Source organism: Caenorhabditis briggsae, assembly GCF_000004555.2.
Source record: "Caenorhabditis briggsae complete genome, chrIII, whole genome shotgun sequence".
NCBI classification, from domain to species: domain Eukaryota; kingdom Metazoa; phylum Nematoda; class Chromadorea; order Rhabditida; family Rhabditidae; genus Caenorhabditis; species Caenorhabditis briggsae.
Genome location: NC_013490.2, coordinates 13,004,200 through 13,031,519, shown reverse-complemented (window position 1 = coordinate 13,031,519; position 27,320 = coordinate 13,004,200). Strand labels below are relative to the sequence as shown.

At 35.4% G+C, this 27,320-nt stretch overlaps 6 protein-coding genes and 1 non-coding gene across 7 annotated transcripts; 5 read left to right on the top strand and 2 right to left on the bottom strand.

Moving 5' to 3' along the window:
* Window positions 1-862: 862 nt before the first annotated feature.
* Cbr-tag-61 lies at window positions 863-1,962 on the top strand (the record flags this gene model as incomplete). The annotated part of the gene is made up of 3 exons (XM_002642759.1): window positions 863-920; window positions 1,063-1,348; window positions 1,404-1,962. 3 exons carry the CDS (start codon window positions 863-865, stop codon window positions 1,960-1,962), a joined length of 903 nt encoding a protein of 300 aa, XP_002642805.1.
* Window positions 1,963-2,445: 483 nt separating this feature from the next.
* Cbr-cdk-5 lies at window positions 2,446-5,634 on the bottom strand (the record flags this gene model as incomplete). The annotated part of the gene is made up of 6 exons (XM_002642760.1): window positions 2,446-2,613; window positions 3,398-3,528; window positions 3,804-4,080; window positions 5,087-5,263; window positions 5,465-5,553; window positions 5,598-5,634. The coding sequence occupies 6 exons, from the start codon at window positions 5,632-5,634 to the stop codon at window positions 2,446-2,448; spliced, it is 879 nt and encodes a 292-aa protein (XP_002642806.1).
* Window positions 5,635-5,855: 221 nt separating this feature from the next.
* Window positions 5,856-13,017, top strand: Cbr-kel-3 (the record flags this gene model as incomplete). The annotated part of the gene is made up of 11 exons (XM_002642761.1): window positions 5,856-6,068; window positions 6,129-6,216; window positions 6,272-6,340; window positions 6,798-6,976; window positions 7,678-7,847; window positions 8,174-8,276; window positions 9,191-9,361; window positions 10,289-10,444; window positions 10,670-10,874; window positions 11,939-12,230; window positions 12,879-13,017. The coding sequence occupies 11 exons, from the start codon at window positions 5,856-5,858 to the stop codon at window positions 13,015-13,017; spliced, it is 1,785 nt and encodes a 594-aa protein (XP_002642807.1).
* A 585-nt stretch (window positions 13,018-13,602) lies between these two features.
* On the bottom strand, window positions 13,603-21,195 carry CBG21204 (the record flags this gene model as incomplete). The annotated part of the gene is made up of 10 exons (XM_045244578.1): window positions 13,603-13,814; window positions 14,451-14,607; window positions 15,854-16,018; window positions 16,130-16,292; window positions 17,097-17,260; window positions 17,924-18,283; window positions 19,470-19,630; window positions 20,525-20,657; window positions 20,703-20,829; window positions 21,071-21,195. The coding sequence occupies 10 exons, from the start codon at window positions 21,193-21,195 to the stop codon at window positions 13,603-13,605; spliced, it is 1,767 nt and encodes a 588-aa protein (XP_045097229.1).
* Window positions 21,196-21,438: 243 nt separating this feature from the next.
* On the top strand, window positions 21,439-21,510 carry CBG28641. Its single transcript has one exon. It is a non-coding gene (tRNA).
* Window positions 21,511-22,807: 1,297 nt separating this feature from the next.
* CBG21205 lies at window positions 22,808-24,403 on the top strand (the record flags this gene model as incomplete). The annotated part of the gene is made up of 4 exons (XM_002642763.1): window positions 22,808-22,890; window positions 22,959-23,115; window positions 23,422-23,589; window positions 24,329-24,403. 4 exons carry the CDS (start codon window positions 22,808-22,810, stop codon window positions 24,401-24,403), a joined length of 483 nt encoding a protein of 160 aa, XP_002642809.1.
* A 185-nt stretch (window positions 24,404-24,588) lies between these two features.
* Window positions 24,589-26,924, top strand: CBG21206 (the record flags this gene model as incomplete). Its single annotated transcript, XM_002642764.2, has 4 exons — window positions 24,589-24,674; window positions 25,499-25,715; window positions 25,963-26,235; window positions 26,790-26,924. The coding sequence occupies 4 exons, from the start codon at window positions 24,589-24,591 to the stop codon at window positions 26,922-26,924; spliced, it is 711 nt and encodes a 236-aa protein (XP_002642810.2).
* Between the last annotated feature and the right edge of the window lie 396 nt (window positions 26,925-27,320).

The window sequence follows — 27,320 nt, the reverse complement described above, 5'->3', positions numbered from 1 at the left end:
TTTTCATCAAAATTTCCATTAAAAAGCGAAAAAAAAACCTATTTATCGATTCGCCGGTCGGAAAGTTCTAGAACCAGTTTTTTTTGTGGCCGATAGTGAGTAAACAAAAAATAAGGGGTGTTTATCAGTCGAGAATATTTGTTTCCATCATTGTTTTCCGATTTTTAGGGATTCCTCGAAAAATTGCGAAAATTCGAATTTGTCTAGATTTTTGCAATTTGTAGCGAAAAATTCCCCAATTTCAGGTCTATTTTTGCTCAAAAAGCGATTTTTGACATCTTTTACTTAGAAAAATCGGGAACAACAGCAAAAATAGGCTATAAAAAATCGAAAAATGCGAAAATTTCGAAATTCTCATTTTTTTTCCAGATTTTTGCAATTTTTTGCGAAAATTTCCCCAATTTTCCCCTAATTTTCAGCTAAAAAATTCGATTTTAGCACGTTCAACTGATTATTGACACTTTTTGCCCGGAAAAATCGCTTGAAAATCAAAAAAATACAAAAATTTCGAAATTCTTATTTTTTCTCGATTTTCAGCTAAATTTTTCGATATTTCAGGCCGATTTGTAGCTTAAAAATTCGATTATAGCACCTGCAGCTGATTTTTCTGACTTTTTACATAGAAAAATCGATTAAAAAACCGGGAAAATAGGCCGAAAAAAAGAGGGAAAATCCCAAAACTGGGCGGGCGGGCCGAAACTCGAGTTTGAATCGCCGCGCTCGCCTAACCGTAGTCGCGCGCGTGGCGAGACCCGCAAAATGCTTCACGGGCTGTGCGCGCACCGCTCTCGACGGGCGGCCGCGCCTTTCCCACTATTGCTTCTGGCAAGCACCGACCACCGAGGTCCTTCAATCTTGAATCATGTCCAAAGAAAAGTCCTTCGACACCAGAAAGTTCTTGATCGATCTCGCCTCCGGAGGTAAGTAAACGTCTTATTTGCTGTCAAATTTAGGCCAAAACTTCTGGAAATCCTAAAAATCCAGGATTTTTCGATATTTTCCTGGATTTTTCGGTTTTTTTTTCGAAAATAATTCCTCTCTTTCTAAATTATTTTTTTCCAGGTACCGCTGCTGCCGTCTCCAAGACCGCTGTCGCCCCAATCGAGCGTGTCAAGCTTCTCCTCCAGGTCCAAGATGCTTCCAAGACCATCACCGCCGACAAGAGATACAAGGGAATCATGGACGTTCTCGTCCGTGTGCCAAAGGAGCAAGGAGTCGCCGCTCTCTGGAGAGGAAACCTCGCTAACGTCATCAGATACTTCCCAACACAGGCTCTGAACTTCGCTTTCAAGGATACCTACAAGGCAATCTTCCTTGAGGGACTTGACAAGAAGAAGGACTTCTGGAAGTATGTTAAACCTGATTTTCAGCGTTTTTAGCAGAATTTAATCGTCCAAGTTCAGGTTCTTCGCTGGAAACTTGGCTTCCGGAGGAGCTGCTGGAGCCACCTCCCTCTGCTTCGTCTACCCACTCGACTTCGCCCGTACCCGTCTTGCCGCTGATATCGGAAAGGCCAACGATCGTGAGTTCAAGGGACTCGCTGACTGCCTCGTCAAGATCGTCAAGTCTGACGGACCAATCGGACTCTACAGAGGATTCTTCGTCTCCGTGCAAGGAATCATCATCTACCGTGCCGCCTACTTCGGAATGTTCGATACCGCCAAGATGGTCTTCGCCGCTGACGGAAAGAAGCTCAACTTCTTCGCCGCCTGGGGAATCGCTCAAGTCGTCACCGTCGGATCCGGAATTCTTTCCTACCCATGGGACACCGTCCGTCGTCGTATGATGATGCAATCAGGACGCAAGGACATCCTTTACAAGAACACCCTCGACTGCGCCAAGAAGATCATCCAAAACGAAGGAATCTCCGCCATGTTCAAGGGAGCCCTCTCCAACGTTTTCCGTGGAACCGGAGGAGCCCTCGTCTTGGCCATCTACGACGAAATCCAGAAGTTCATCTAAATCTAATGACATTTTGAAACCTTTTTACCTTGTCATTCTCCAACAAAATCTCGTTATGTAGCTTGTTTTAGCAAAGTAGTATATAGATAGCTACTTTGTTAAGTTTCCAAAAATAAAGCGAGCCACATAAAAAGTTTTAAACCCTTCTTTTCTTTTTCCTCTATCAAGTTTCATCCTTTCAATTTTGAAAATTCTCTCATTCGCCCACACCACCCCGATTGAACATTCTTTAGATTAGCGACCCCTTTCTCTAGTTTCGGTTTGACAAATCTCGGTTATTGCACCTGTGTTTGCCGTTGATCTTAAAAAAATACTCGAGCAACAATAAAACTCCAGTTGTTGTAGTCTTCACCTTGCACTTTTTTAGGATGGATTCAAAACCGTAGCCATTTATTAGAGGAGATTCGCAAGCAATGAGATTCATTTGGGGGTCAAAGTGGAAAAAGGGGAAGTGAATAGGCAAAAGCGATTAAAAGAGAGAGACTAGACATCGGAGGTGTCCGCAAAGTAGGCATGACGTAGGGCCGTGTCCGCATCGATTCTTCCAGCCGGATTGCACACAAGAAGCTTCTGCAGAAGATCACGTCCACGAGTATTCAAATTGGGTACGATTTGGCTCCAAGTCAGTGTCGGATTGTAGGTTGGGAATGGCTGGAATTTCAGACATTTTGTTTTTTTTTGGTTTTTTCTGATATCATCAATCACTTTCTGGTTCTTTGTCTTTCTTTTTTATCTTTTTTCTGTTCCGCCCGTTTCATACGAATTACGTCAGAAGAACAAACAGCTGGAGAGAGAGGGCCCAAAGTACTCTCTTTTCGTCACTTGACACAGGCGGAAAGTAATGCAGCAGCTGCGTGGATTCAGCAAAAAGAACAAGATGATAAGAAGAGAAATTTAGGAGAGAAACGGGGACAAAATTTGATAAGATAGGTGCCTCTAGAGGGGAAATTTGATACTCCAAAGTACAAAAATAGCATCGGAAAATTGAAAATTCCGGTTTTTGGGGGCGAGAATGGTGATTTTTGCCCGAAAAATTGACGTTTTTAGGGCAAAAATGGACTAAAAATCGAGAAAAAAAATTCAAGCGGGTTACTGTCGCCAAAAGCCCGCAATACACCGCGTACGGTGTATTGCTGACTGTCGTCAGATTCGCTGCAGAAGGATTAATTTCGGCCTAAATTTCAGGTTTTTTTGGGGAATTTCAGTGTAAAATAGCGGAAAACGGATAGAAAAATTTTGAGATGAAAAATATCTAAAGATCGCTGAAAAATTGAAAATTTTTTTTTGAAAAAATTGAAAATTTCCTGATGATTTTTGACATTTTGCAGTCATTTTTTTGTTCTAGAAATAGCTGAAAACGTCGAATTTTTAACAGCCAAAAAATGCTTAAAATCGCACATTTCAGGCCATTTTTCTCCTAAAAACCCATTTTTACCTTATAATCCGGCAACTGACTAATCGATGGCCAACTCTCCTCAGTTGGACTTCCCAACTGTTTGAAAATCCGCTTCAGCTGATCATCGACATCGGCGCCGGGGAATAGTGGGCGGCCGGCGTTGGAGATTTCTGGAAAAATCGGTTTTTTTCAGTGGAAAATTAAGCTCCGCCCCCTTTTAAGCCTGAAATTAGCTAAAAATGACCATTTTCGAGCTTTTTTTGGGGTCAAAAAGGGATTTTAGGCTTAATTTTATCGATTTTTCGACAAAAAAATGGGAAAAAAATCTGAAAATTTACAATTTTTGGGCCTAAAATTGAAGTTTAATTAGTTATTTTTAGAGATGATTTTTCGGGGGTTTCTAGCTCATTTTCAGCCGATTTTCCTCATTTTTCCATCAATTTACCTGCAAAAATGCATCCGGCGGACCACATATCAATGGAAGTATTGTATAATTTGGCGCCAAAAAGCACGTCTGGCGGGCGGTACCATAGGGTAACGACTTCTGCACTGAAACATCTCACAGGGACACCGAATGCCCTCGCAAGACCGAAATCCGCCAATTTCAGTGTCCCATTTGTGTTGATTAGCAGATTTTGGGGTTTTAGATCACGATGGAGGACGTGGTGCGAGTGACAGAATGAGAGACCACGAAGCAGTTGCAGCATTAGGGAACGGGCGGTCTGGAAGAGGGGGAAATTTTAAATATTTGGGGAAAAATTTTTTTTTTTAATTTAAAAAAAAATCATTTTTAGGTGAATATTAGACGATTTTCATCACTTTTTTGAGCTTTAAAAATTCGGAAAAAAAATTGAAAATTAAAAATTTTTTGAAGCAGAAGTTTTTAAAAAAATTGAATTTTTTGAAAAAAAAATTTGAAAAAATGTAAAATTTTTGAATTTTTTGAAAAGAAACATTTTTTCAAAAAATCATTTTTGACCACTTTTAGATCATTTTCAGCTCAAATTTTCGATTTTTATCATAATTTTGAGCTTAAAAAATCTGGAAAATTTGTGAATTTACTGAAGCAGAAATTTTGGAAAAAAATCGAAAATTTTCAATAAAATAAAAAAAATTGAATTTTATGAATCGATTTTAGATTAATTTTAGCTTATATCTTCCATTTTTATCACATTTTTGGGCTTAAAAATTTTGGAAAAAATTGAAATTTTTGAATTTTTTGAAAAAATCGAAAATTCTGAATTTTTCGAAAAAAAAAATTGAATTTTTCGGAAATTATTTTTTAAAAAAATCATTTTTTACAGATTTTAAGTCAATTTCAGCTCAAATTTTCGATTTTTATCATATTTCGAGCCTAAAAAGTGCTTAAAACGACCAAAATGGTATTTTTTAAAGAAAATGCAAAAAAATTATTTTTCTAAAAATATTAAAAATCATTGTTCATCGATTTCAGGTCAATTTGAGCTCAAATTACCGATTTTTTCACAATTTTTAGCCCAAAAAGTGCTTAAAAACGACCAAAAATGATATTTTTCAAAAAAAAAATCCGAAAAACATTTTGAATTTTTCGAAAAATTTAAATTTTTCGAAAAAATTGAACATTTTGAATTTTTCGAAAATTTTTTTTTTCAAAAAATCGCTGTTTTGAATCGATTTTAGATCAATTTCAGCTCAAATCTTCGATTTTCAGCATACTTTTTAGCCTAAAATGTTCCTAAAGTCTCAAACCTGCGCATCCATATAACCATTCAACGAGTCGAAGAACTTCTTCAAATCCTGATCGCAAAACTCGAAAACCAGTGTTAGTTTGTTCTCCGAATGGACCACATCGTATAAACGGACCACATTCCTATGTTTGAGCTCTCGAAGGATGCAAATTTCTCGCAAAGCTGAGCTGGGCACTCCCTGGAATTCAAAAATTGATTTTTTGCAATTTTTTTCAAAAATTTTTGAGTTTTTTAGCAATTTCTAGCCATTTTCAGCAGCTTTTTGTAATATTTTAACCCAGAAATTCCGGGAAAAACATGAAAAATTCAAAATTTCGTTAAATTTTTTTTGCATTTTTAGATTTTTTTTTCAATTTTTCAGGAAATTTCCCTAATTTACCTCATCATCATCATCCAATCTGACCCTTTTCAGCGCCACGATCTCACCACTACTCTTGTTTCTGGCTTTAAACACCGTTCCATATGTCCCTGAAACCTTTTTTCTTGATTTTTAGGTGGATTTTTAGGTTTACCCTCTCCAATCTTCTCCATTTTATCGTAATTGTGCATTTTTTAGCAAAAATATGAGAGAAAAAGCGGAAAAAGCGGCGAAATTCGATAATTTTTCCATGAAGGTCAAGTTGACCCATCAAATGGCTGCTGGCGCAATTTTCGTGTGTCCCTGCGTCTCTCAATTGCGCGCGCTCTGTTTAGAGTGGTTTGTTGGCGCGATTCTCGTGCAGTGAAAATAAATTGATTTTTCCGGATTTTCTCATAATTTTTCGCAGAAAATGGGTGAAATCGAGGAGCCAAACATCACAGAACTAGTGGATCGCATCGGGCGAATTCCCCTATGCACAGATGACGATTATGACTTTCAAAAATTGGAAATTCTGGATGAAATGTACCGGAAAAGCTACGAAATCTTCAATGAGATGCGCTCAAAGTGTCAGCTATGTGATGTGGCGCTGGTGGTGGAGAGCCGGAAGCTCTCGGCGCATAAGGTGTGCTGAAAAATCTGAAAATTTGAAAAAAAAATTTCATTTAAAAATCTGAAAATTCAGGTAATTCTGGCCGCTACAATTCCATATTTCCGCGGGATGTTCACTCTGGACATGATGGAAGCCAGTATGAAGGAGATTAAAATTGAAGGTGTGCTGAAAATTCTGAAAATCTGAAATTTTTTGAAAAATTTGAATTTTTCCAGATATGAACTACGAGACTGTAGATGCCCTGTTATCATTTGCGTACACCGGGGAGCTCAGGATTTCGACGAGTGAGCCATTTTTTGAAAAAATTCAAAATTTTGAAAAAAAAATTTTAAAATTTTTGAATATTCCGAAACAAAATTTTTGACAAAATCGAAAATTTTGAATTTTCCGAAACAAAAATTTTGAGAAAAATCGAAATTTTTTTGTTCCAAAAAATTCAAAAGTTTCGATTTTTCAAAAAAAAAAAATTTTTTTAATCGAAAATTTTGAATTTTTCGAAACAAAAATTCTTTAAAAAATTAAAAAATTTCAATTTTTTGAAACAAAAAATTTGAAAAAATCGAATTTTTTGAATTTTTCAAAACAAAACTTTTTTGAAAAAATCGAAAATTTTGATTTTTTCGAAACAAAATTTTTTAGAAAATCGAAAATTTTTAATTTTTGGAAAAAAAAATTTTCCCAAAAATTCAAATTTTTCGAAAAAATTTTTTTTCAAAAATTTCAGATTTTCCAAACTTCCAGGCAACGTCCAATCGATAATGTTGGGCGCCAACTTCTTCCAAATGCAAGAAGTCGTTCAGCACTGCGGAGACTTCCTTATCACACGTCTCCATCCCTCAAACGCCCTGTCCATCAGGGATTTTTGTAAACTAATGAATGTGGATAGGAATGTGACGAATAAGACTGAAGATTTCATTCAAGTGAGGAAATTTTTTTTGGATGGAAATACAGAAAATTTGGGAAAAATTGAGCAAAAAATCGTGAAAAATGAGCAATTTCCAGCCCAATATCGATAAATTTCGAGTTTTAGTGATTATTTTTTTGCATTTGTGTTTAGACGGCCTTAAAACACAATTTCGGCTTTAAAATTGAGTTCAGCGTCTTCAAGTTTGCTGAAAGTTGCGAAAAAACGGAATTTCAAAAAATTTTAGCAAACGCGCTCCAATGCAAATTTTCTCCAAAACATGCTTGAAGAGCACTTTTCAGTGCTCAAACAGCTCAAAATCGAATTCCCCACCGAAAACTAGCTCAAGAACCTTGAAAAAAACCGATTTTTTCGAAAATTTCGCAAATGCGCTCCAATGCAAATTTTTCCCAAAACATGACTAAAAATCACTTTTCAGTGCTCAAACTGTTTAAAATCGAATCTCCGATCGAAAACTACCCCAATAACCTTGAAAAAACGTAATTTCAAAAAATTTTAGCAAACGCGCTCCAATGCAAATCTCTCTCAAATTCCGCTTAAAACAGCTCAAATTTCGTCTAGTCTTCGCAATTTTGGGTTAAAATTTGAATTTTTTGCCAGAAACGACTTAAATCACTCGTTTTATCACTAGAACTTCAAAAAAAAAGTTTTTTTTTTCGAAAATTTCAAACTCCAAAAGAGATTTTTTAATTTCAGAAACATTTCACATCAGTCGCGAAGGATGAGGATTTCAAGAAATTATCACTAGAAGATACAGTAATCCTTTTGGATAGTGATAATTTATATGTGGATTCTGAGGAGCAGATATTCAATGCAGCAATGGAATGGCTGAAATATGATAAAACGAGGCATCAGGACGCGGCAAAGTAAGTGCGCCCCATTGGACAAAATTTGGGAAAATTTGAATTTTTGGAAAAAAATTTCGAAAAAAAATTTTTTTTTGAAAAAATCAATTTTTTGTCAAAAAAAAGTCCGAAAAACGCAAAATTTTGACAGTTTTAAGCTGAAAATCGTCTTTTTCAGCCAGCGCTCCAATGCTCTCAATGCTCCAGCGCTCCAATGGACAAAATTTTTAAAAAATTGTTTGAAAAAATTATAGGCATTTTTTAGCTCAAAATTCCTTAAAATCCAAAATTTTGTTTCACCCAAAAATTCAAAAAATTCAAATCCCCGCCTATATTTTTTCTTCCAGAATCCTCCTGTGCGTCCGCCTTCCATTGCTCAGCCCAACGTTTCTCTCGTCGGCAGTCGCCACGAACTCAATTATCAAAAAGGATATACCGTGTCGGGATTTGGTAAGATTTGGTTTTTGGAATTTTCAGATTTTTCAGGCTGAAAAAGTTGGAATTGCTGAAAATTGACGACTTTCGGCCTTAAAAGTTGGAAATTGACCATTTTTGGCTCAAAAAATCGAAAATTTGACAATTTTCAACCCGAAAAAGATGAAAAACCCGGCTAAAATTGGTCAATTGACCGTATTGCTCAGCTTAAAAATTGAACAAGAAAATGTTTGAAAAATTAATTTTTTTTCCAATTTTCGCACTAAAAATAGTTTTTTAGCTCAAATTTCATGATTTTAACATATTTTTGCTCTAAAAATCACTATTCTCAGCATATTTCAGCGCTGAAAAATCTGAAAATTGTCAAAATGTGATTTTTGGCTCATTTGTATGTTAAAAAAAATCAATTTTTAGCCGAAATTTCATGATTTTCACACAGTTTTTGAGCTGAAAATCATCTTTTCAAGCTATTTTGATAACGATAAATCTGAAACTTGAGAAAAAAGTTTTTTTTTTGAAAAATGGAAATTTTAGAAAAATACGTTTGTTTGGTTTTTCTGTTGAAAATCACACTTTTCTGCTCAAATTTTATGATTTTTGGCATATTTTAACCCAAAAATTACTATTTTTAGCATGTTTTGATGCCCGAATTGTCTGGAATTCGGAGAACAAAAAAAAAATGAAATTTTCGAAAAAAATTGCTTTTTTTTCCAATTTTTGCACTAAAAATCTTAATTCTAGCTCGCTATTCTTGATTTTTGGCATATTTTAACCCTAGAAATTTCATTTTTTTTTCAGACTATTTCGACCCCCGAAATCTCTGAAATTTCGTGAAATTTCACATTTTCCAGCTCGAATTTCTCGATTTTTGACTCATTTTTTGCCCTAAAATGCCCAAAAATTGCTTGAAAAAATTTTTCCTCTCTCAGATCGACGAAGCGAAAGACTATCACCTTCTACCGGAACGCCGCCAATTCTTAAAATCTTTTAAATGCTGTCCGCGAGCATGTCAACGGATTCCTGGACTAATTGTGGCGATCGGAGGTCTAATGCATCAGAGTCAATCGAAATCGTCGGTCGAGATTTATAATCCTATTCAGGTGATTTTTGGGAAATTTTGAATTTTTTGAAAAAAAATATTTTTGAATTGTTTAAAATTTATAAAAACTATCAAATTCTTGGTTTCCTGCTGAAAAATCGCTTGAAAATTCCCGAAAAATAGTCAATTTTGGGCCGAAAAATCCGAAAAATGACGCATTTTCGAAAAGTCTGCAAATACCGCGCACCTGACGCTCATTTGCGGACTTTTGGCTACAGTAGTCCCTAATAGAAATAATTCGTTTTTTGGTCGTTTTTAGTCAAATTTTTGGCGTTTTTCGATAGAAATTTAGACTAAAATTGATGAAAATAAGGGAAAAATGAAAAAAGTTCTGAAAATTCTAAAAAATTGAAAAAAAATTTTTTTTTGAATTTTTTGAAAATTAAAAAAAATTTCTTCAATTTTTCATTTAAAATGTGTAGATAATGAGTCAAATTGACTAAAAAATTATGAGAAACCATTAGAAAATCGAAAATCCGGGAAAAAAATTTTTCAATGGAATTTTCGAATTTCAGAGTTTAAAAAACCGATAAATCTGTTAAAAATCCATAAAAACCATCAATTTCTCAATTTTCAGCATGAAAATCACCGAAAAAACCCAAAAAAACGTCGAATTTTTGTCAATTTTGACTCAAAAAATGACGCATTTTCGAAAAGTCCGCAAACACCGCGCACCTGACGCTCATTTGCGGACTTTTGGCTACAGTAGTCCCTAAGGGAAATAAATCTTTTTTTGGTGAATTTTCAGCGTTTTTAAGCCGGAATTGAGCTAAAAATTGATGAAAATGAAAGAATAATGTCAAAGAAGTTCAGAAAATCGAAAAAAAAATTTGAAAAATTGGAAAAAAAATTGTTTTTCGAAAAAAATTGTTTTTTGAGATTTTTGAATTTTGCTGTCTAAAATCTTGAAAAAAAGAGAGATTTTCAGAAGAAATGGTCATCGATCGAAGGAGTAACCACATTGAGGACTCGTGTGGGTGTAGCTGTCCACAAGAGACAAGTGTATGCAATTGGAGGATTTAATGGGCAGGATAGGATGGATTTGGTAGAAAAATTCGATTATGATACGTTGAATTGGGTTAAGGTGAGAAAAAAGAACACATTTGAGCTAGAAATACAGAAATTTAAAAAAATTCTGAAAAAAAAATTTTTCTTGAAAATTTTTTTTCAAAATTTCCCACTACAGTAATCCTGAAAAATTTGAATTTTTCTAATTTTTAACGATTTTCAACCATTTCCCCTCAAAAAAATTCCAAAAAAAAATGCAAAAATCGAAAAAAAAATTTTCTGAAATTTTCCAAAATTCCAGCTTTCCCCTCTGAACAGAAAACGGTCCGCCTTGGCAGCTGCATTTGTCTCAAATCGACTATACGTTTGTGGTGGATACGATGGAAATCATAGTCTATCCACAATGGAAATTTATGATATTAACAAGAATATCTGGGAACCCGGACCACCGATGGAGAATCAGAGGAGTGCCGCGGGGGTTACGGTACTTGGGAAACATATTTATGGTGAGAGGCTTTTTCTAGACCACCAGAGCTTTCCAATGCATTTTTCAGAACTCAAAAATATGAATTTTGAGTCAAGATACGCCACTTTAAAGGCTGGTGGCCTAGAAACCAAAATTTTGGGTTTTCTAGGCCACCAATCCAAATGAGACCAAAATTTGTGAACTCGCCTCGTTCTCAGCTTTAAAATGAGTATAATCATGTCTATATTCTAGCAAATTCGAGATACAGTCAGAAAACGCGCTCCATTGAGAAAACCCAGAAAAATTGTCATAACTTTGTTCCTTTCGAAGATAGAAAGTTGATTTTAAAACGTGAATCTTCAAAAAAAAACGAGACGAATTCAAAAATTTAGCTTGTTCTTCATTTTAACCGAAATTTACAAAAATTATCAACGGAGCGCATTTTCAAAAAAGTTTTGGAAATCGAAGAAAATTATTATCATTTTGAAGCGCTTCGAATTTCAAGTATTCTAGTAAAAAAATCACTCTAATATCTTCAAAATGAACAAAGTTATGACAATTTTTCTGTTTTTTCTCAGTAGAGCGCGTTTTCTGGAATTTTTGAAAATCACTGAAATGTAGGCGTGTTTATACTCATGTTGAAGCTCTCAACAAGACAAATTCAAATTTTCTGTCAGTTTTCTATTTTGACCGAAATTCCCAAAAATGATCAATAGAGCGCATTTTCTTTAAAAAAATTAGAATTTCAGAAAAATTATTATTATTTTGAAGCGCTTAGAATTTCAGAGCTTTTGGTGACAAAATCACTGTTCTATCTTCATAACGAACAAAGTTATGACGATGTTTGTGACTTTTCTCAATAGAGCGCATTTTCTGAAAATTTTCACAACTTCTCGAATATAGTCATGATTATACTTATTTTGAAGCTGAGAACATGGGAAATTCAAAAATGTACGTTTCAATTGGTACCAAATTCCCAGTTTTCTAGGCCACCAACTTCATAATGGCGTAACTTGGCTCAGTTTGCATATTTTTGAATCGGAAAACGCCAATGGATAGCTCTAGGCCTTCAATTTCATCTTATTTGTAAAATTCAATTTTCAGTTTGTGGTGGTCACGATGGGATGCAAATATTCGGAAGTGTCGAACGTCTAGACACCGAATCTCAACAATGGGAACGAATTCCGTCGATGATTCAACAGAGATGTCGTTTTGGGGCGGCAACGTACAAAGGGAAAATTTATGTGGCCGGTGGTTATGATGGAACGTCTTTCTTGAAATCTGTGGAGGTTTACGATCCAATTGAGAAAGAATGGGCTCCCTGCTCGGCGATGAATATGAGGAGAAGTCGAGTTTCATTGGTGGCAACCAATGAGGGACTGTTTGCAGTTGCTGGGTACGGTAGACCTTCCAAGATGCTATAAAAACCGTCTTTTTAGCACTAAAACTAAGAAAGTTATAGCGATTTTTCTGATTTTTATCATTGGAGCGCGTTTTCTGTTGACCAAAATTTCTTGAAACCTGAATTTTTGAACTTCCCTCGTTCTCAGCTTTAAAATGAGTATAATCATGCCTATATTCTAGCAAGTTTTATAATTTTGAGAAAACGCGCTCTATTGAGAAAATTCAGAAAAATCGTCATAACTCTGTTCATTTTGAAGATAGAACAGTAGTTTTAAAACCTATAAGACGTATAATTCAAAGCGCTTCAAAATGATAATAATTATGACACATTTCCGAAAATGTTTGAAAATGCGCTCTATTGATAATTTTCTAAATTTTGACCTAAATGAAAAACAAACCGGATTTTTGAATTTGTCTTGCTGAGAGCTTCAAAATGAGTATAATCATGCTCATATTCGGGCGAGTTTGGAAAAAGTCAGAAAATGCGCTCTATTGAGAAAATACCGAAATATCGCTATAACTTTGTTAGTTTTATAGCTAGAAAGGCGATTTTTGGAGGGTTCGAACTAGCGAAAATTGCAGACATTTTGACATAATCTTTTTTCCGAAAACTTCAAAAATCAATTTCGACTTTTTTCAGATTCGACGGTGAGAACAATTTGTGCTCAATGGAGCAATACGACGAGACAACGGATCAATGGACCATCTCAACACCATTAACATGTCATGAGGGTGGTGTTGGTGTTGGTGTCATCCCAATGCCCCCGCATATGTTGTAGAAATTTGATTTTCTGGAATTTTTGAAATTTCAATTTTTGTACAAATTCTGTAATTTTCTGTATTTTCCCCTAATTCATGCTTGATGTGTGCAATAGAGCGTAGCTTTTTTGCAATTTTCATATTTAACGATTTTTTCGAAATTTTTCTCATTGGAGCGAATTTGCATTTTTTCGAAATTTTTTCCGATTGTAATCTTCTGGTTGGTGCTAGATTTTCAATTAATAAATTGATTTTTTTTTCTGAAAACTGTGTTATTTTACAAAAAAAATTAATTTTGAAAAATTCCGAAAAATTGAAAATTTGAAAAAATTTTAAATTTCAGTTTTTTTTTCTGAAAATCCTGAAAAAAAAGCTGTGAAAACCACATGAAATATTCTCTAAAAATATGATTTTTAATCTGAAAATCGATAAAAAATCTGAAAATTTCGAAAAAAGGTCGATTATCGATTTTTAGGTTAAATTGAATTTATCAATAATTGCTTTATTAAATTAATTATTTTTATGAGTATCATTATAATTATTAGGTAGAAAGACAAAAAAAACCAAAATAAAAGAAGAATTAGTCGGATCCTAGGCCACGGCCACTACCTCCGCAACAGGCGCGATCGTCTGAACGATTTGACCTCCGAACTACACGGTCGGCGGCACCATTCCAGTTGTTTTGTGTGTGAATTGTGTCTTAATCCATACGAACAAGACATAAAAACTTGACAGCACTCGTTTAACGGACATTTGAAGCCGGTCCGACGGATTTTCTGCTTCACTTCGGCGATTTCCTCCTTCGTTGGCACTGGATCTGTGGGAATTTGGCGTTAGAGCGCGTTTACTGATTTTTTATATTCGAATTTTCGTATTTTGTGTGATTTGTCACTGAAAAACGCGCGTTTAACACAAAAAATCCGATGGAAAAGGAATAATTCTAGTCCGCGCGCGGCCAGTTTTGAAATTATCGATTTTTGTGATTTTTAGGCTTAAAATAGCTAGAAATAATGAAAAAATCGAGAAAAATATCCGGAATTTGGTTTTTACCAGAAAATTAAGTCTTTTTATGCTTGAAATACAAAAAAAGGGCGCGATGGAAGAGGAATAATTCTAGTCCGCGCGCGGCCAGTTTTGAAATTTTTGATTTTTGCGATTTTTAACTCTAAATCAGTGTTTCTATCGGTTTTCGGCAGTCTTTCCGCCAAGTTGTGACTGTTTCAACGAATTTAAGCTCACAAATTATTGAAAAATCGAGATTTTTAAATTTCGCGCCGGCGGGGGCACTAGAAAAATCGATATCGATTTTAATGTCGTTTTTCGGATTCTTCGGATTTTTTGCGATTTTTAACCCAAAATAGATGAAAGCTCTTGAAAAAGAAACGAAAAAATTCTAGAAAAATCGATATTTTCGAAGTTTTTCGGTTTTTCTCCACAGAGCGCATTTTCTCACCTTCTTCTTCCTCGACGTCCGCTCCATTAACTTCTTCTCCGTTTTCCCCATTTTTCAGAACTCCAGAATCTTCTAAATCTTCAGATCTCCGAATAGACAATTTCATGCCGATTGGCTCTTCACAATCTCGAACTTCCTCAGCGCAATCTTCGATTTTCTGAAAAAAATATATATTGAAAGTGCGCTCTATGGCGAAAACAAACAAAAAATTAAGTTTCGCCTCGCTGAGAGCTTCAAAATGAGTATAATCATTCCTATATTCCAGCGAATTTCAAAATATTCAGAAAATGCGCTCCATTGAGAAAAACCAGAAAAACCTCCATAACTTTGTTAGTTTTAGTGCTAGCTTGATGATTTTTGGGCCGTCATGATTGGAATTCAAAGCTCTTTAAAATGAACTTAATTTCAACTAGATTGAAGTATTTTGGAAAGTGCGCCCTATTGATAATTTTCGTAATTTCGGGATTTCAAAGGACGATTTTCATAAAACTTGAAATTTTCCAAGGTTTGGATAGAAGCAGGTGTGCTCTATAGACATTCTGATCAAAACTTAAAAACTCCATTCATGCAAATTCGCTCCACCGCAAAATGTTTTCGACCTACATTAAAATTGTGGCAAGTCTTCCTTCTCGTCTGTTTTCCTTCCTGGCATTCGGACCAACTTTCCCACTTCGAACCGTCGTCTTCCATGTCATTCTCGTGATTCATCAACATTTTGTCAGCGCCAATTGCGTCGGTTTCTGAAAAAGTCTTGTTTGTCCCATAACTTGGTCACTCCGTCTCCAATTCTGACGAAACTTGAGTTTTCGAATTTTTCTCATTCTCAGCTTCAAAATGAGTATAAACATGCTCATATTCAGACGGATTTTTAATAATTCAGAAATTGCGCTCTAATGAGAAAAATTAGAAAAATCGTTATAACTTTGTTCATGTTTAAGATAGAACAGTGATTTTAAGAAGTAGGTGTGTACAATTGAAAGCGCTTCAAAATGAATAATAATTTCAATAACATTCAAAAAATTTTGAAAAAACGCTCTATTGATAATTTTTGTAAATTTTGTCTCAAAATAAAGAATGAACAGAATTTCTGCATTTGTCTCGTTGAGAGCTTCAAAATGAGTATAAGCATGCAAATATTTGAGCAATTTTCAAAAAAAAAAATCAGAAAATGCGCTCTATTGAGAATTATCAGAAAAATTGTCATAACTTTGTTAGTTTTAACGCTACGCTGATGATCTTTGTGGGATTCACCTTGAAATGTCAAGCTTTCAAATGAATCCAATTTCAATTAAATTTGATATTTTTGGAAAATGCGCTCTATTGAGAAAAACCTAAAAATCGTTACAACTTTGTCAGGTTTAGTGCTAGATGGATGATTTTTGGAGGGTTGATTCAAAACTCACCAAAATTTCTGACTCCCGACATTTTTCGTTTTTGAACACTTTTTCAGTCTTCGGCCGAGTGCATTCAACCTCAAAATAGTCGACAATATCCGTATTTTCCTCTGTGAACAATTCGGATTGTGTATTTCGATTTTCGGAATTCAAAATACAATTCAGTTGATTTTCCTGCAAAAATTGTTTTTAAAGTTGCAAACTCGCCCTATTGGACTTCGTAGCTGCCTCGAAGTGCAACAGAGCGCATTTTCCAGCTATACAAGCGAATTCGCACTAACGAACCTCAAAATAATACATTCCCGAAGTACAATTGAATCCAAACAACTGATAACTGTTGATACACGTGTCGAAACAATGTTCGAAAGAGGGAGAATCAGAAACTGATTCTGCGAATCCAACCAGAATCATTTGAGGGTGTCGGGAGAAGAATGTCGAGGGACAGGTTCTGAAAATAGAAATTTTAGCTAAATTTTGCGACAAAATTCACTTTTCTAGCTAGCCTAGAAGTCGAGACTTAGTTATTCGAAGTTTAGGAGACGCAGACAGCGAGACACTCTAGCTTTCTGCGCCTCTAGCTTGTTTCTCATGAATTTGAGAAAAAAATTTCACATTTTGACACCAAATTCATCATTCTAGCTCAAAAACTGGCTAAGTTATACCTCTTTTACAACAATTGCCAATAGAGCGCATTTTCCAAAATCATCAAATCTATTTGAAATTGCATTCATTTTGAAGAGCTTAAGAGTTCAGTGAAATTAAATTAAAAATCATTAATCTAGCACTAAAACTAACAAAGTTATGACCATTTTCCTAATTTTTCTCAATGGAGCGCATCTTCTCAAAATTATAAAATTTGCTTGAATATAAGCTTGTTCATACTTATTTTAAAGCTCTCAGCGAGACAATTTCGAAAATTTGGTTCGTTTTCAAATTTTGACCAAAATTTACAATAATTATCAATAGAGCGCATTTGCAAAATTTTTCTTGAATTTCAACAAAACTGCTCTCATTTTGAGGCGTTCTAAATTTACGTATCTAGGTTTAAAAATAAGTTTTCTATCTTTGAAATTAACAAAGTTGTGACGATTTTTCTGATTTTTCTCAATAGAGCGCGTTTTCTGGATTTTTCGAAATTCGCTCAAACACAGTTATGATTATACTCATTTTGAAGCTCTCGACGAGCCAAATTCAAATTTCAAGCTTGTTATCGGTTTAGATAAAAACTGACGAGCATAAAAGGAAAACTCACTCCACGAAGTCCTTGGACACACAAATTTTCTCATGATACGATGCCTCATCTTTTTGCTTCAATTGCCCATTTCCCACAGGTACAGCTGCTTCAGAAGTGAACGAACACGTGGACGTGGTTGTGAGGAAGTCGAAGCTTTTGCATGTTAGAGCTACACCGTTAACCTGAAAATTGGTTCAAAATTAGTTTGCATCATAACTCGGTCAGATTTGTTCTAATTCAGATGTAACCTAATTTTTTGAAATTGGCTCGCTGAGAGCTTTCAAATGAATATAAACAAGCCTGTATTAAAGCAACTTTCAAAATTTTGAGAAAATGCGCTCTATTGAGAAAAATCAGAAAAATCATCATAACTTTGTTAGTTTTCGTGCTAGCTTAATGATTTTTGTGTCTATATTATTGAAATGTTAAGCTCTTCAAAGTTAACTAAAATTCACATAGATTTGAATAATTTGGAAAATGCGCTCTATTGACAATTTTTGTGAATTTCGGTCCAAATAGAAAAGTATCTAAATTTTTTGATTTGTCTCGTTGAGAGTTTCAAAAAGAGTATAATCATGCCTATATACAAGCTAATTTCAAAAATGTCAGAAAACGCGCTCTATTGATAAAAATCCGAAAAATCGTCATATCTTTGTTCATTTTGAAGATATAATTGTAATTTTTGAACCTTGGTACGTAAAATTTAAAGCGCTTCAAAATGAGCCTAAGTTTTTAAAAATTTCGAAAACGCGCTCTATTGATAATTCATGTTAGGGGTCTCATTCGGTCAGTTTTTGAGCTAGAACGATGGATTTTGAGTCAAAATGCTTTTTAAAAAGTCTTACCTTATTCTCAATACACGCCTTTGCACATTCAGCCACATCCTCCACAACCATCTCTTGCTCATCATGCTTAAACAGTTCAAATCCTTCAGTTCTCAAAAATGTGGATTGCTTTCCACGTGGACAAGTGTCCAAGGATTCAGAAGATGTGACAACGTCCTCTGGATTCTGGGGTTCTGGAATTTTCTCATCCCTGGTATCTGTATTAGTTGCCAGGGCCTTGATTGGAGATGATGGAGGAGGAGGACTTGGAGGATCCACGTCTTCTGAATCTGAATCTGTATGGGGATCTTCAGAGGGCTTATTGATAATTGATAAGCAATGAACAATATCCGTTGGTTCAAAATAATCACGAGTTTGGAACTTGAGAAGACGTGCTGGAGCCTGGTCGCCGACATGTGCGAACAGATCACAAACCTGAAAAAAAAGAAACATAGGTCATGATTATACTCATTTTAAAGCTCAAATTATGCTGATTTCGAAAATCTTAATTTCGCAAAATTCGAATAAAAACTAACAGAGTTATGACCTGTTTCTCAATAGAGCGCATTTTCTGATAACTGTGAAACTAATTGAAACTAGGCTCATTTTAAAGAGCTTGGAATCTCGTGGACAGAAAATTAAAAATCATCAAGCTAGCACCTAAACTAACAAAGTTATAGCCATTTTTCTATTTTTCTCAATATAGCGCGTTTTCTAAATTTTGTCGAAGTTTGCTTAATCATGTGCATGAGTATACTCATTTTGAAGCTCTCAACGAGACAAATCTAAAAACTCAATTTGTTTTTCATTTTGACCAAAATTCACAGAAATTATCGATAGAGCGCATTTTCAAAAATTTTTGGAAAATTTATCGAAATCATTTAGATTTTAAAGCGTTTTGAATTTCATGTACATAACTGTTGAAATCACTGTTTTATCTCCAAAAAATACCAAGTTATGACGATTTTCATGATTTTTCTCAATAGAGCGCATTTTCTGGTTTTTTCGAAAATTGCTTAAATATGAGCACGATTATACTCATTTTGAAGCTCTTAAGAAGACAACTTCAAAAATTTAGTTTTCATTCAAATCGAACGAAGACAAACCAAGTTATGATAAAAACAAGATTCTCGGCTAGCGTTTTAAACAGAAGCGTTCATAACTCTCTTCGTTTCTGTCCGATTTTTATGATTTTTATATTTCTGGAATTGGCAAATCAAAGGCTTCAAAATGGTTGTAAATTCAATTTGGTCACCAATGTATCCAACTTTATTCTCTTTGTTTAAACTTTGGTATGTCTGAAAAATCTTGTTTTCAACATAACTTGGGTAGTTTTCGTTCAATTTTGATAAACTTTAAATTTTCGAGTTTGTCTTGGTTTGAGCTTCGGAATGAATATAATTATGACCAGCTCTACCAGTTTTAAAGATATTTTCTATTCAATTTTAAGTCGTCTTACTGTAACTTTTACTAAAAATCAGAAATCTCTCATTCGAAGCCGTAAAGATGCTACTTCAAAGTATATACCAAAACTTTTACAACCGACAAAACTATAAAAATCGCTCACCCGATTCACGTTGTCATAAACAAACGATCGACAGGTATAAACACCGATTTGGCTATTCAGACAGTGCGATTTGCAATGGATTAGTCCCGTTGATGAGCGTCTTTCGTACGGCTGCGCGTTCACGACGATCGAGTTCTCGTAGCGACGGAAGCATGGATCGCCTGAGAATAGTTTTATATAGTTCAGCAAAAAAGAAAAAAAAACAGGTTTAGTCCGAGGGGGGAATTGAACCTCGGACCTTGTGGGTGAAAGCCAAAAGCGCAAGCCAATGCGCCACGGTCGTCACTAGAGGGGAAGGAGCGGAGGGCGTATAGGTGAGGGTGGCTTTTGGTGGGTGGTGGTGAGGTGCGCGGCGCCAAAAAATTTCTGTCGGTGTGTCTGTTTGTCCAGAAATTATCACTTTGGACCGAAATTAGTCATTTCAGGGGGTTTTAAAGTCAAATTTTGCTCTGAACCTAGTTTTAGACAAATTTTAAAGGGGGACTCCGACCAAAAATTTTTATTGCCCTAAAATGTGTTAAAATTTATCTATTTTCCTAATATTATTGCGAAAAAATTCAAAAGAAATCCGAAATCCCCGAAAAACGCCGTTGAAAATGAAAAAAATTCAAAAAAGGTGCCGCCGGGGGACGAGGATTTGAATTCCCGCGCAGTGAGAAACCTAGGCCACGGCGCCTGACAGCATTATTTTCAAGTGGCCGACAGTGTTTTTTAATGTTTTTTACCTGTCGGAGATAAAAGCAAAAAAAATCCGGAAAATTTGTACGGTAAGAAAGTCGCGCCGCTCGCGTGGCCTAGGGGTCTCACTGAAAATCCTCGTCCCTCGGCGGCACCTTTTTTTGAATTTTTTTCCTTTTCAACGGCGTTTTTTGGGAATTTCGGATTTTTTTTTTGAATTTTTTCGCAATAATATTTGGAAAATAGATAAATTTTAACACATTTTAATACAATAAAAATTTCTGATCGGAGTCCCCGTTTAACTAGAAAAACTTGAAATTTTTGATTTCCACCGCTCTTTCTCTTCATCTACTCATCTATTTTTCTCTCAAACTCACTCAAATCTGGAATTCCAGCTATAACTTGATTGTGTCCATCAGGATCCCGAGCTTTTTGCATAGAATCTGAGCGATTTTTAGGCTTCCTGGTTGTCGAGAAATATGGGTTGGAATTCGAATTTGTTACCAGGTCCTGCAATTTTTTGGCTACAGTAATCCCCCAGAGTCACTAACTTACTTGCTCATTGAAGATCTGAAAATTCTGAGACTTCTGTTTGTCTTCTTTCCTCAAAATCTCATTCATTCTAGTGAAAAGTGCATCCCCTGAGCTTGTGGTTGTTCCAATTGGAGGAGGTGTGGGGAATCTGGAATTTTAGGTTAAAAACGAGTTCTAGAACTTTCTAAGCATCCATGAATGCTTTAAAAAAAAGCAAAAAGAAATTGGCGAGGCGGGGAGTCGAACCCCCGATGTGAGATTGGCGGGCAAAAGCGCAGCCACTGAGCCAGCGTGTACACTAAGCAATAGAGGCGCTATGGCGTAGACAAGGGTGGCGGCGGCGCCCACCGGTAGGGAAGGCGTGGGCGCGCCAATTCGAAATTTCTTACGTTTGTAAATGATCGTCGGCATCTGCCATTGCGACTTCCTTATCCGTTATATCTTCTATCAAATTTGAGGATTTTGTAGTTGAGAGAAGACATATTAAGAGAAGGATTACTGTATCTTTGAACATCTGAAAAGAAGGAAAATACATTTTTTTGAAAGATAAAATACAGAGAAAGAAGGAAAGAACCGTTCAAAAAGAGGAAGCCGAAAACAATAATAGTAAGAAATTCTCAAAAATCGAGTAAAAACTGATAAAAAGTGATAAAAACTCCTGTTCTCCGCTAGAACTTCTCAAAACACACCACCGCCCTTTCGTGTCTGCGTCTCTCCTTCCCTTTCTTGTACGCACTCTCTCCCCTCTTTACGGTGTGCCCTTATATCTCAGTGGTAGAGCGTTGGTCTTGTAAACCAAAGGTCCGTAGTTCAATCCTGCGTGGGGGCATACTCTTTTGTTTCTTTTTTGGGTTACTGTAATGATGTTAAATGGCTCCGGGAGGGATCAAAAAATGGTTTTCGTGTTTTGGACCAGAGAAAATAAGGGTTTTCTGGGAGAAATAAATAAACGTTTAGAAAGGAGTATTCTTTTGAATAAAAACTGTTTTCATAAGAAAACATATATATATATATATATATATATAATGGGAAAAAAAGATAAAAATCAAAGTGGGTGTCAAGTTATAAACTATTCACACCGTATGGTGTCCCAAATGAGATCAATATCTAGGCATAAAAGTGACAAAATGTACAAGAATCCTTCGTGAATTTTTTTTCCTGTCGCTTAATCCAATACAGTTGACTTGTCGAGAATAAAAGAGGAAAAAGTAGGTCTCCACCTCCTACGAAATTCAATAGAAAAGAAAACGGACGAAGTGATCATTACGAGTTCGTACGGAAGGTGAAAGAAATTTCGGGAAGGAGGGGGCACAGACCAATTAACCTGGACACACATACGGAACGAAACTGTCCTATAAACACAATATGTGTTCATCCAAATAGGTGTAAAAGGGTTTAAAAAGGAGGAAAAAAAGATTTGGCGGCGGTGGGAGTCGAACCAGGGAGGGCGAGATTGGTGGACAAAACTGCAAGCCATTGCGCCACAAGCGTCGCTGAGCGAAATGAGGTGGAGAGTGTAGAAGAGGGTGGCGGCGGGCGCCACTTGCTGGGGAGGGTGAGGGCGAGAAGGGGAAAATTTGAAAAATGATATTTCCGAAAAAATTGAATTTGCGATTTTTTGAGAAATCTATATATTTATTGGGAACTTTTAGATAGCAAATAAGTAAAAATGAATGGAAAATCGGCGAAAAAAAAAAGAAAATAAGGGATTAATATTTTTCTGAAGAATGGAACGGTTCGGGGGATTAATACGGGTGGTTGGGGATGGGGATAAAGAAGAAGGAGTTTTTTTTGAAAGTTCTCTTGTTGTAAAATCTAAGTTGATCCTTAATCCGACTCGTTTTTGGCTTTTTCTGTGGAAACCAAAATTTTCTGGACAGGAACAATAGAGAAAATCGCGATGATTGAGAATTAAATGTTATTTTTTTATTGTATGCACTTTTTCTTATGTTTTTCTAGCTTTTTTTTCTAGCGAAATTGCTCTGAAACGCTTCCAACAGAAAACTCGAATTCAAAAACCCGCGGAAAAGAGACGCGCGGCCGCGCCGGCGGTTTCTCTTCCACCCAACTTCGGCCACTTCCGAAAAATTATTTTTTCGTCATTTCCATCGTTTTTCAAGCAAAAAATGGGTCAGGAACGTTTGGATAATGCAAATCCGGTGCTTTTCGACTCGAAACCACGTCATCGACCGGTAACTGGCACCGAACGGTGGGTTTTTAAGCGAATTTTGGCCGAAAAATATTTTTTGCAAAAATTAATTTTTTTTCAAATTTCAGCGACGAAAGCGTTGAAGATCCAATTGATTCATGGGAGATTTTTGATCTTATCCGTGATATTAACGACCCGGAGCATCCATATACCCTGGAACAGTTGAATGTGGTTCAGGAGGAGCTGATCAAAGTTTTTATCGATGAAGAGGAGACTTTTGTTAAGGTTTTAACCTGAAAAATATGATTTTTAAGCATTTAAATCGTTAAAAACTGCTAAAAATCCAAAATTTAGGCCCAGAAAGTTGGAATTTTGGCCGAAAAATGAAAGTGTCGATTTTTCAGCATTTTCAGCCAAAATTCCGGTTTTTATCGCTGAAAAAGTTGAAATTAACGTTTAAAAATACGAAAAACAGCTGGAAACCTGAAATTTTAGTCTAGAAAAAGTAATTTTCAGCTGAAAATCAAGATTTTTGAAAAATTCAAATTTCGCGCCAAACCGAAATTTTCTAAAAAATTCAAATTTCTGCAGGTAAACTTCACACCAACTATCCCCCACTGCAGTATGGCGACACTCATTGGTTTGGCGATTCGAGTGAAACTATTGCGGAGTTTACACCCGAAAATCAAAGTTAGCGTATCGATTACGCCCGGATCACACTCCACAGAGGAATCTATCAACAGACAGTTGGCTGATAAGGTTTTAAGCTAAAAATAAGCTCAAAAATCGAAAATTAGAGATTTTTTGACCCTAAAAAAGTGAAAAAACCGACAAAAATGGTCCAGAAATAAGGGATTTAAGCCAATTTTTGGGGGTTTTAAGCCAATTTTTGGGATTTTCAGGTCAAATTTTGTGAGTTTTAGGCCAATTGTCAGTAATTTTTAAGTATTTTTCCCAAAATTTTCTCAGAAATTTCTGTAATTTTTAATCGAAAATTTGGGATTTTTAAGTTCAAAAATTCTGATTTTTAGCTCTAAAATTTGTCATTTTCAGCCAAATTTTTTGGGATTTTTTCCCCAATTTTTCCAGAAAATTCTGTAATTTTTGACCGAAATTTTCATGCCAAAAATCTGGATTTTGAGCTCAACATTCGTTATTTTCAGCCAAATTTCAAGCATTTTCAGCTCATTTTTAGCCTATTTTTCTCGGATTTTTGGCTCAAAATTCGTCATTTTCCCTCCGATTTTCAGATTTTTTGTCCGAAATTTCTGTGATTTTCGCCCAGAAAATTTGGGATAAAAAAAGTGGATTTTGAGCTCAAAATTCGTCATTTTCAGCCAAGTTTTAAGGATTTTCAGCGTTTTTTTTTCTGATTTTTTGCCAATTTTCAGGATTTCTAGGCCAATTTTTGTGATTTTCAGCTCATTAGTTGCCTAATTTCTCCCCGATTTTAGGATTTTTTTTTCAAAAATCCTTAAATTTTAATGATTTTTTGCAGGAACGTGTCGCGGCGGCAATGGAGAATCAAGGCTTGATGCATGCTGTAAACGAGTGCTTGAGAATTCCAGAATAATCGATAATTTGGCTGAAAATCCCCGTTTTTTCCAAACGTTTTTTTCCAATTTTTCCAATAAAACTGTGATTTTTTTTGTCGTATTTTTTGCTGATTTTTTTTGGTTATTTTTCTCGAAATTTCGATGATTTTTCATATTTTCAAATTGCTGAAAATCCTATTTTTGACGATTTTTAAGCCAAAAAATGCTGAAAAAGCTCGAAAATTCTGGAATTTTCGGGAAAATTCGAGATTTTTCAACGAAAAAAGCGGCGAAAGGGAATTTGAATCGGTTAGTTTTTTAGCTGAAAATTTGAATTTTTGCTTAAAATTTCAAAAATTTGGCTGAAAATTCTAAAAATTGAAAATTTTTTTTCGTTATTTGACTCAACAATTCGCTGAAAACGCTAAAATTTTCAGAAAAAATCATAAAAATTTTTTTCAAAAATTCGAAAAATTGGAAAAAAAATTTTTTCAAATTTTCGAGTTTTCGAAATTTTAAAAAAATCTAGAATTTCCAGAATTTGAGCTCGATATTTTCGAATTTTTTCAAAATTTTAAGCTCTAAAATTTGACTGAAAATTGAAATAATTGAATTTTTCAAAAAAAAAATTTTTTCCGATTTTTGACTGAAATTTTCCCAAAAATCTGTAGAAATCGCTGAAATTTATGAATTTTTTCACTGAAAATGTCCAAATTTTCAGAAAAAAAATCATTAAAATTTTTCAAAAATTCGAAAATTTGAAAAAAAATTTCTGAAAATTTCTTTTTTTTCAAATTTCGACTTTTTGAAATTTTAAAATAATTTGAAATTTTCGAATTTTCAGAATTTCGAGTCTAAAATTTAGCACTTTGAAAAAAAAACTGAAATTTTCATCGTTCAAAAAAAAAATTTTTCGATTTTTTAGCTAAAAATTCGTTGAAAATGTTCAAATTTTCAGAAAAATTGAAAAAAAAATTTTTCTGAAAATTTCAATTTTTTCAAAATTTTCGATTTTTTTTTGATTTTTTTTCTAATTTTTAGCTCAATTTTGGCATATTTCTAATCGAAATTATCGATTTTCCGGAATTTTGATTGCAAAATCTCGAATTTTCCCCGAAAATTCAAATTTCCAGCTACATCCAACGCCAATCCACTGACGAATTCACTGTCAAAGCGCGCGAGCACAATTATCGTGCTCGAAGCGCCTTTAAACTAATCGAAATCAATGAGAAATTCAAATTCCTGCGACCAGGGATTACTGTAGTTGATGTGGGATGTGCACCCGGGTCATGGCTGCAAGTTGTAGTGGATAAATGTCCGAATGGATATGCATTAGGGCTGGATTTACAGGTAATTAGGGGGTAATTAGGCTTAAAATTCACAAAAATCAGCCTAAAAAACCTAAAAATTCCCATAAAAATCCTAAAATTTGGTTTTAAAATCCAAAAATTGGCCTAAAAATCCAAAAATTTGGAATTTTCAGCATAAAATTACCCAATTTCGGCTGAAAATCCTCAATTTTCAGCCAAAATGCTGAAATTTTTCACTTTTTTTAAAAGGGAAAAATCCCTATTTTTAAGCTCCGCCCCTTTTCCAGAACGTTCTACCCATCCGCGGTGCTGACATCCTATCGCAATCCGACGTGACGTCGCCAGAAATTCAGGCGAAAATTCGAGAAAAACTACAAATGCGGCAGGGTACTGTAGACGTAGTGCTGAGCGACATGGCGCCGAATCCGACGGGAGACAGTGAAACCGATCATTTAAGGCTTATCGATTTGTGTCGAACCGTTTTTCGATTGTTTTCCAAGGAGAATACGGTAGAAAACGCATTTGAATTGAGCAGGAAAAACGGAGTATTTTTGTGTAAGGTTAGTGCGAAAAATTGGGGGAAAATGGCTGGAAAGGAGATGGACCCTGGACCCTGGACCCTGGACTATAGCTGGTCCTCGACGGTCCGTGTTCGATTTGCGATCTTCCGATTTTTTCTGGAAATTTCTAGCTGTAGCTGGTAGAGTCCGATGAACCTAGGCCATCTAGATTCATCTAGAGCCGTCCAGATCCTTCTGGAATGTTCTAGAGGAGCTGGAGGGCGCTATACGCCTGATAGACGGAGCTGAGCTGAGCTAGATGGACCCTGGACCTGGAGACGCGTCTGAGTCTTGCTGGCCGAGCTGGATAAAGCTAAGTCACGTCAAGGCGATGCTACCAGCGTGATCTAGACGTGCCTGGGTTCTGCTGACCTAGTAGCTCATAGAAGTTCAGCTTGCCCCATAACTGGAAATCTAGGTCATGGCCTAGAAAGCTCAAGAAGCTAAATTTGGGGATGTTTGGCTCAAAATCTGTTATTTTCAGCCATTCTTTCCCCCAATTTTCAGATTTTCTGAAATTGGCGAAAATTCTAAGAATCCTAATTTTGTTGCAGATCTGGGATGGAAGTGGACGTGGCGAGTTCGTTCGAGAGCTCTCCGATCGATTCTCGATGGTCAAAACGATGAAACCGATGGCTTGTCGGGATATGAGTGCTGAATTGTATTTGTTTTGTCGGGGATTTAGATAATTGATGTTTGTAAATAAAATAGTTTTTTGAAATAATATATTTTTTGGACTTTTGGGCTCTTAAAGCTTGGTTTTATCTACCAAATTGTCTATTTTTTCTGTATTTTTTGGTTTTTTTTTCAGGTTTTTAAAGCTCTTTGTTGGTATGCGTAGCTACATTTCAAAATCGAAGACACGACCCAAATCATCATAAAATTGGATTTCTAGGACATGACCTACGTTTTTCTGATTCTGGATTTCTAGGCCGCGACCTTTTTGGGTTTTCTAGACCATGACCTACATTTCGGTTTTTTTTGGCCTGGCCGACAAAACCAAAATTTGGTTTTTCTAGGTCATGCCCTAGATTTTTCATTTTCTAGATTTCCAGGCCATGACATAAATTCAAGTTATTGAAAAA